Genomic DNA, 7,129 nt, shown 5'->3' with positions numbered 1-7,129 from the left:
TGACACATCAACAATTTGTGTCTAATAGACACAATTTGAATATAGATCAAGTGTTTAATAGGTCATACTCTTAGTTGAGGTGCCTAAATGAAAAATATTGACAAGTTCAAGGTGCCACATATGTATTCAACCAATATAAAATGACCCCATTCTTTATCCAAAAAATAAATAAAAGAATACATCCCCTTGTCCCCTTTACCCTTTTTAACCAATGTGTAAAAATGTATTAATCAATGGATGAAGAACCCAACTCATCACTTCAAATTTTATCTTTTTGAAAGGTGACAAGACCTTCACTTCATCGAATTATTTCGCTACATTTAAGATTAATTGCTTCGGTTTTCTCTGCACTGACGGACTGTACTAAAATATAGTTAACTAGTATATGATAAATAATATTTTAGGTATATAAATAAAAACGTAAGTAATGTGTAAGATATTGAAATGTACTTGCTATAAAATTAAGAAACAATTATTAATTGCACAAAAAGCATAGTATCACACTGTACATGTGCAAAAATAGTGATTATTGAAAATGACAATAAATTGATAAAATTCCTAAAATAAGGATACCGTCAAAAATGTAAAACAAAAATGTGTAAAAAGTGTATTTCGCGCTTTTTTAACGATCAACGCTCCCTGCAATGTTAATTTTGAGCACGACAAGCCAAATTTAGGTGTCAACACACACAACATATAGAGACTGTTCCTGAAGCTGAAAAGTACAACTGCAACTTAGTCCAAGTTTGAAGGACTCTTCTGATGGTTTTTGATTCCATAACACTTGGTGAGAGCTTTTGAGGTGACCTGTAATGGCATCAACCCAAGACTAGACTTTCAATAGCAGCTTAGTCATTTCCAAGTTTCTTTTTTTAGTTTCTAGCCATTTTGAGAGACACTTTTGGCCTTTGATGCTCTAGATTAGCTTTTTCTTCTTCTTTATCTTTTGCACAGGACTTGTTTTGATTCAATAAACCACAATCAGCACCATGTTGATTGTTTTAATTAAAAAGAAAGGTATTCAAATAACACTTTCTAACTGAAGATTCTTCCTTTGATTTAAATCAATTTTTAAATCTGTCGAAATGTATAGCATCGAAAACAAGGAGAACGACAAGCAACAAACCTTAGATCCTTGCAGTACCACAATGTATTAAGTTAAAGAATCAGATGCGGCAGCATCGACGACGATGCCATCAACTCCGACAACAAAGGGCCACACAACCGATCGCTTCATCTGGCCTCCTCTTTTCTGATTTAGCGAAACTCTCTTTTATTGGCGCCCGATATGTAGGCTATTAGATTGAGTCGAAAGCCTACCAACACATAAAGGTTCCGATTCGAGTGAGAGCCCAAACGGGTGAGGCGAGAAGAACTTGACCGAAAGCTTCACTGTTCTGAATAGTGAGAAAGAATGAAATTCAACAAATCGATCGAGAATCTCATCATCTATTAGGTGGGCCAACCGACCGACTGAGTTGGGCTGACGTCTATGTCATAAAACCTTTCTCTAGCCTAGTGGCCTTTAAATTAAAAAAGGTTTTTAAATCCTTCATTACATAGCATTCCAATATGGACTTTGATCTTAAAATCGATCAAAAAGAGTACTTTCTATGCTATATTGAAAAATCGACTGAGACTTTTAATAAATTTTAAAGTCCTTAGAAATCCGACGGACAAATATAATAACCATATTTTTAATTAATTATCAGGATCAAAATATTAGAAAAATAATTAAATTGTAAAAATGGTTAAAAAGATAAACAACATTTGGGGCTTCAAGCGTCTACATTTCAAGAAAAAGGACCTATAAAAGAAGAGACCGTCGCCTGAAAGATTCGAACAGAGTTAGCAGGCACAGGCCTTAACCACTCGGCTGAAGCGATAGCTATTTATGTACATGTACAATTTGCGTAATCACAAATCTGTACGATCTTTGTCGTTCCAATAACTTCTTCACGCAGCAACACAACAAGAAAGGCCAACAACCAGTGGGGGCCCACCCACTGTCGTCTTCTTCTTCCTCTAAAAAAAAAAAAAAAAAAAAAAAAAAAACGCGTGCTTTCCTCCAAAAAAAAAAAAGAAGTCCTCCCTGATCATCCATCCCTCTTTGCCCACTCACACCAAATGTCCATGGCAGCTCCGCCACAACGCCACCACACTTTCTGGTGTCACGAATGTGACATGAGTGTCTTCCTCCCCCTCCACCTCCACAACCCACCCCCTACTAACCCACACTGCCCTCACTGCCATTCCGATTTCCTCGAACATATGGACTCTATTACCCCTCCCCCCATATTCCCAAATCACCCTAACCCTAACCCAACCACTTTCACTCCGTCCGATGACAACTTCCTCCTCAACAGCCCATATCTCCACCGTCTAATCCACCATCTCACCACCACTAACCACGCCCCGGTGGGTCCCACCCCCACCACAGACAACCCCGCTTCCATATCAGCAATCAGCTCACTTGAATTAGTTAAAATTACCTCTTCCATGCTTAAGAATGATCCGGTTATTCCTTGCCCTGTATGTAAAGACAATTTTTTACTTGACATGGAAGTAAAAATGTTGCCTTGTAAACATATGTATCATGAGGATTGTATTTTACCATGGTTAGATATCAACAATTCATGTCCAGTTTGTAGGTTTAAGTTGCCTACTGAGGAAGATGAGGTGAATTGCCATAGACGGAGGGATTTTATCGAGTTGCAAGAGTTGTTGAGTGAGCAAGAGGATATGTTTGGGTTTAGGCGAACACTTAGACGTGTTTCCAGGAGGCATCAGCTGGATAGGGAGAATGTGGATGGGGATACTACTGAGTTTTTGCTTTCGCCTACTCAGATTGGTGAGGCGGGCGGTCAAGGAGGAGTTGGGGGCGTTGTTGGGAGGGAAAATAGCGTGGAGACTGTATCGAGTTGGCCTAATTGGGCAGTGGAAAGTGTTAGTGATGATGAAGTAGGTGGTGGTGAAGGGGATACTGTTGTCAGGTCTTGAAATTGGTTAAGCAGCGTTGAGGTATGCTAGATTGTTTGTTTTATGCAGAATTATTGCTCTAATGTCTTTTGGCTTAGTACTGTTTACCATCTGTTGTTTATAATGTTTCGGTTATCTCACTATTTTAGGTGTTGGTACTTTTTTTTTTTTCTAGATGCTCTGTACTGCTTTTCTTATTAGTTGTCGTGTTTCTTTATTGTCATATTTCCTTATTAGTTACTATTTTGCTGGCGTTACTTTGATTTACTGCACTCGAGCCGAGGGTGTTCCGGAAACAGGTTCTCTACCTCCACGAGGTAGGGGTAAGGTCTGCGTACACTCTACTCTCCCCAGACCCCACTTGTGAGATTACACTGGGTATGTTGTTGTTGTAGTAGTGCCATACTGTTTGTTCTATTTGATGTTCTTCTTATAATAAACTTGATATGTTTATTCTCTTTGTGATCTTATTGGTTATGATTACTATATCTTGCGATTGACCTACTATAAGTCACTTCTAGCCTATGTGGACAGATGAAGTACTAGCATTTACTTCCGTATATGTGCATCTTTTGGTCCCATTTGGAGCACATATGTAATTGAGACATATCCTTACTATGTTTCAAGTGTGCATCAACTCTGCATCTAGGTTTGATTGTACTTATAGTAGTCCAGAATGCGACATTTCTATCCTTTGGTAATGAGGACCTATAAATAATGGAAGCTGCAAAAAAGTTGGTATATGGGCGATAGCGTATCATTTGAAGGTAATCTACCAAAGGTGAGTAGCTTGGCATGTATAACCATGAAACTGGAGGAAGTGGTTCAGCATCATTGTTTGTTCTGACAAAAGTGTTTCAGTACCCTTATCCAATTAGGGGGATAGAAATGGATTATAATTAGGACTGCATGCATTCAAATTTTGTTTGGATAACATGCTTTCCGGGATGTAAATACAGGTGCACTAGGGATTTAGAATGCTATGGTTGTAGGTTCATAAGCTGTTATTTGGCAAGTTGTGGAAGTATCCGTTTTGAAGAAGCTTAGCAAACTTAAGCTAAAGAAGAACAGTGGATATTGTATTATATGAACCCACAGTTACACGACTGTTACAGCCTCGTCTTTATAGACGAGAGCAGCTGTTGTATTGTATTGTAGCATCTATAGCCCTTATGTAAAGAGCTATATCTGGTGAACACACCAGGAAAAGTCTTTGGTTGAAACTTATCGTAGTTGTATCCCTTTAGATGTGGAAAACATCTACAACCAAAAATTTTCTTTCGGAAACAGCCGTCCTACCTTGGTAGGAGTAAGGTCTGCGTACACTCTACCCTCCCCAGACCCCACGATGTGGGATTTCACTGGTTGTTGTTGTTGTTGTTGTTGTTGTTGTTGTATTCCATCTTCAAAACTGGCATAGGGAGTCTATTTTATATCGTCTACTGCTGTCATAAACGCTTCAACCCATAAGTGCAAAGGGCCACTAGCATTGAACAATAGGATTAAACCAGTCTCACCTAAGTGTCTTGTTTTTCTTTGGCGACTCCATTTTGCTGGAAGTGTGTGTGGACATGACACTTGTCTTTGAATTCCACATTGAGTAAGATAATCAATACATTTCTGGCTAGTAAACTCTCCACCTCCATCACTCTGAAAAGTTTTGATTTTCCTATCAAATTGATTTTCAACCAATCTTTGAAAGTTAACAAAGCTGGCGAAAAAATCTGATTTTCTTTTCAATGGGTTTAACGAAGTGTATTTTGCATGATCATCCACGAAAATCACGTAATATTTGATACCTTGAGGAGAAGTGACAGGTGAAGGACCCCATAAAACACTATGAATTTTGACAAGAATTTCAATCTCAACAACTTTATTTGAACTCTCAAAAGGTTGCTTACAACTTTTTCCCATTTGACATGGAGTGCAAACATAATTTTTCTTATTCCAACTACCAATTCTAACTAATCTGTTGGAATGTAAAAACTGCATAGTCCTAAATTAGGGTGTCTTAATCTTTGTTTCCAGACGTGCTTGATTCACTTCTCCATCTGCATACATGGTATCCAAAGCATATAGTTCTGCTTTCCTACTCCCCTTTGTCAATGTGGTCCTTGTTTTCTTGTCCTTAACAACAAACCCAAAGTCAGAAAATTCCAAAAGACATTCATTATCACTTGCAAGTTTACTTACAGACAGAAGATTTTTCTTTAGTTTAGGTACAACTAGAAAAAAAACCAACTCTCTACCTTTGAATGAAGTAGGGCTTCTTAAATTACCTGTTGTCTGGACCATATGGGGAGTTGCTCCAGATTTATATAGAGATTGTTGTTGGATGGCTCATTGATAGTCAAGGCCCAAAACCCTTGTGATGTTTCTTGTTGGGATTGGTAGGAGTAGTCCCACCTATAGAAGCAAAGACATTTATGTGATTGTTTCTTCCACAGACTTGGCATGGATTTGTTTGTGGTGGAGCACTTTTCTGATTACTTGTAGTAAAACTAGATTGTCTCCCCGTCGTGTAGTTATTGTACTTAGCTCCGAATCGACCTCTTCCTCGACCTTGTCCTCGTCCTCTATGTGATTTTCCCAGCCTCTGCCAAATTTCTTTGTATTTTCTGGTGCTTGAAAATCCATGGCTTGATCGACACTCTCCTTTTCACTATCTTCTTCTCTCATGTCAAATCCTCTCAGTGCACTAACATATTAAGTAAAGGTTGGACATGGAGGCTTACTCAACATGACTATCCTCAAAGTCCTCTATTTGTTTTATCTTCATCTATGGTTTGTGTATGGCGGGAAGACTATCACAAATTTCCTTGAATTCTTTCACATATTTATCCACAGTTTTTGATCTCAACGGGATACTCCTCTGCATCTGTTGTTTCAGTTGAAAAACTTCGTCTTTGCTAGCTTGAGGTAATTTGTCTTCAAGACTTTGCCGAATTTGTTTTGCTGAAGTGCATCCAATGACAAGGAACATTGACTCAATCATGGTTCCAGTGAGCCAACTTCTAACCAAGACATCCCATTTCTTCTCATTCAAGGAACTTAGGGTTCGGTATCTCTCCTCCTTTTTCGTCTACTATGACGGAGTAGGGCGGATACCTTACAATAATCTCGCAAACTTTCAAAGTCTGCATCAATTGAGTACCAAATTAGTTAGTTTGAAGGTTTTAATCTTATAGGTATGACTATGAGTTGATGAAGGGAGGCCGGTGAGAGGGAGAGGCTTGAGGATGATGAACTAGCCATTGTGCGTGGTATAGGGTTTAGGATACAAATTAATTTTGGAGTAAGACCAAAGCTCTGATACCATGAAGAAGTTCAGCAAACTTAAGCTAAAGAAGAACACTGAATATTGTATTCTATGAACCCACAGTTACACGGGTGTTACAGTCTCGTCTTTTATAGATGAGTAGCTGCTGTATTGTATTATACAATGCATAGGACTCCTATATGATGTAGCTAACTACATATTAATGCCAAGTCTACTAGCGTGTATGTACTTGCTGGAAAGCTAGGATTCCTACTCTTTATGAAACTCATTTTCACATTTCCTGTTCTCCAAAGTATGTAGAGCTCTTATTCTGATAAAAGCTTGTGTTTTCAAATACTAATGCAAGGGTAAGTGCAATAATAAGCGTTGAAAGTCAAGATAACTAATGTTTTAATGCTAGAATATATCTAGGTTAGTATTATGATATATTCTTGTTTGTGTTGTAAATAGGAATCTTGGTAACTAGGGATGTTTCGTCAGTCTAAACTTTCCTTACTCTATATAGTTTAAAATTTCCTATATTTATATATCTAAGCCCTTATAAGGAGCCTTCTTATATGTTGTTATCAATTAATTTAAATAAGAGTTTTCTCTTTATTTTTCTGGTTTGTATCAGTGTCTATGATCTGGGAAAACACCTAAATAGCTTCCATGCTTCACTGCTTGTCAAGTCAAACATTTCCATCTTGTCATAATTTTACTTTTCATGTCTCTCTCAGGTTTCCATTCTGGCAGCAATATCTCTTCCGACCATAATTTGGGCTATTAATTCAACTTCCTTTCATTCTGCACAACTTCTTTGTGGATTCTTCTTTTTCATGGTATCAGATTTCGGGTATTTAGCCCTCCTAAAATTTGAATTTCCTGTAA

General features: G+C 38.0%; 1 protein-coding gene across 3 annotated transcripts in view; it reads left to right on the top strand.

The window, feature by feature from the left end:
• Nucleotides 1–1,831: 1,831 nt before the first annotated feature.
• Nucleotides 1,832–7,129, top strand: part of LOC132636059 (uncharacterized) — a 32,825-nt gene continuing 27,527 nt past the window's right edge. Inside the window, exons 1-2 of one of the 3 annotated variants that reach the window (XR_009580963.1) lie at nt 1,832–3,021; nt 6,979–7,125. Coding sequence is in view for 2 of the 3 variants with exons in the window: in XM_060352736.1 (XP_060208719.1) it covers nt 2,128–3,000 (873 nt within the window). In the remaining variant the exon portion in view is untranslated. The remainder of the gene's footprint in view (nt 3,022–6,978; nt 7,126–7,129) is intronic. The other 2 variants (XM_060352736.1, XM_060352724.1) reach the window with 2 other exon arrangements.

Source organism: Lycium barbarum, chromosome 1, assembly GCF_019175385.1.
Source record: "Lycium barbarum isolate Lr01 chromosome 1, ASM1917538v2, whole genome shotgun sequence".
NCBI lineage: Eukaryota > Viridiplantae > Streptophyta > Magnoliopsida > Solanales > Solanaceae > Lycium > Lycium barbarum.
This window is presented reverse-complemented; position numbering and strand designations above follow the sequence as displayed.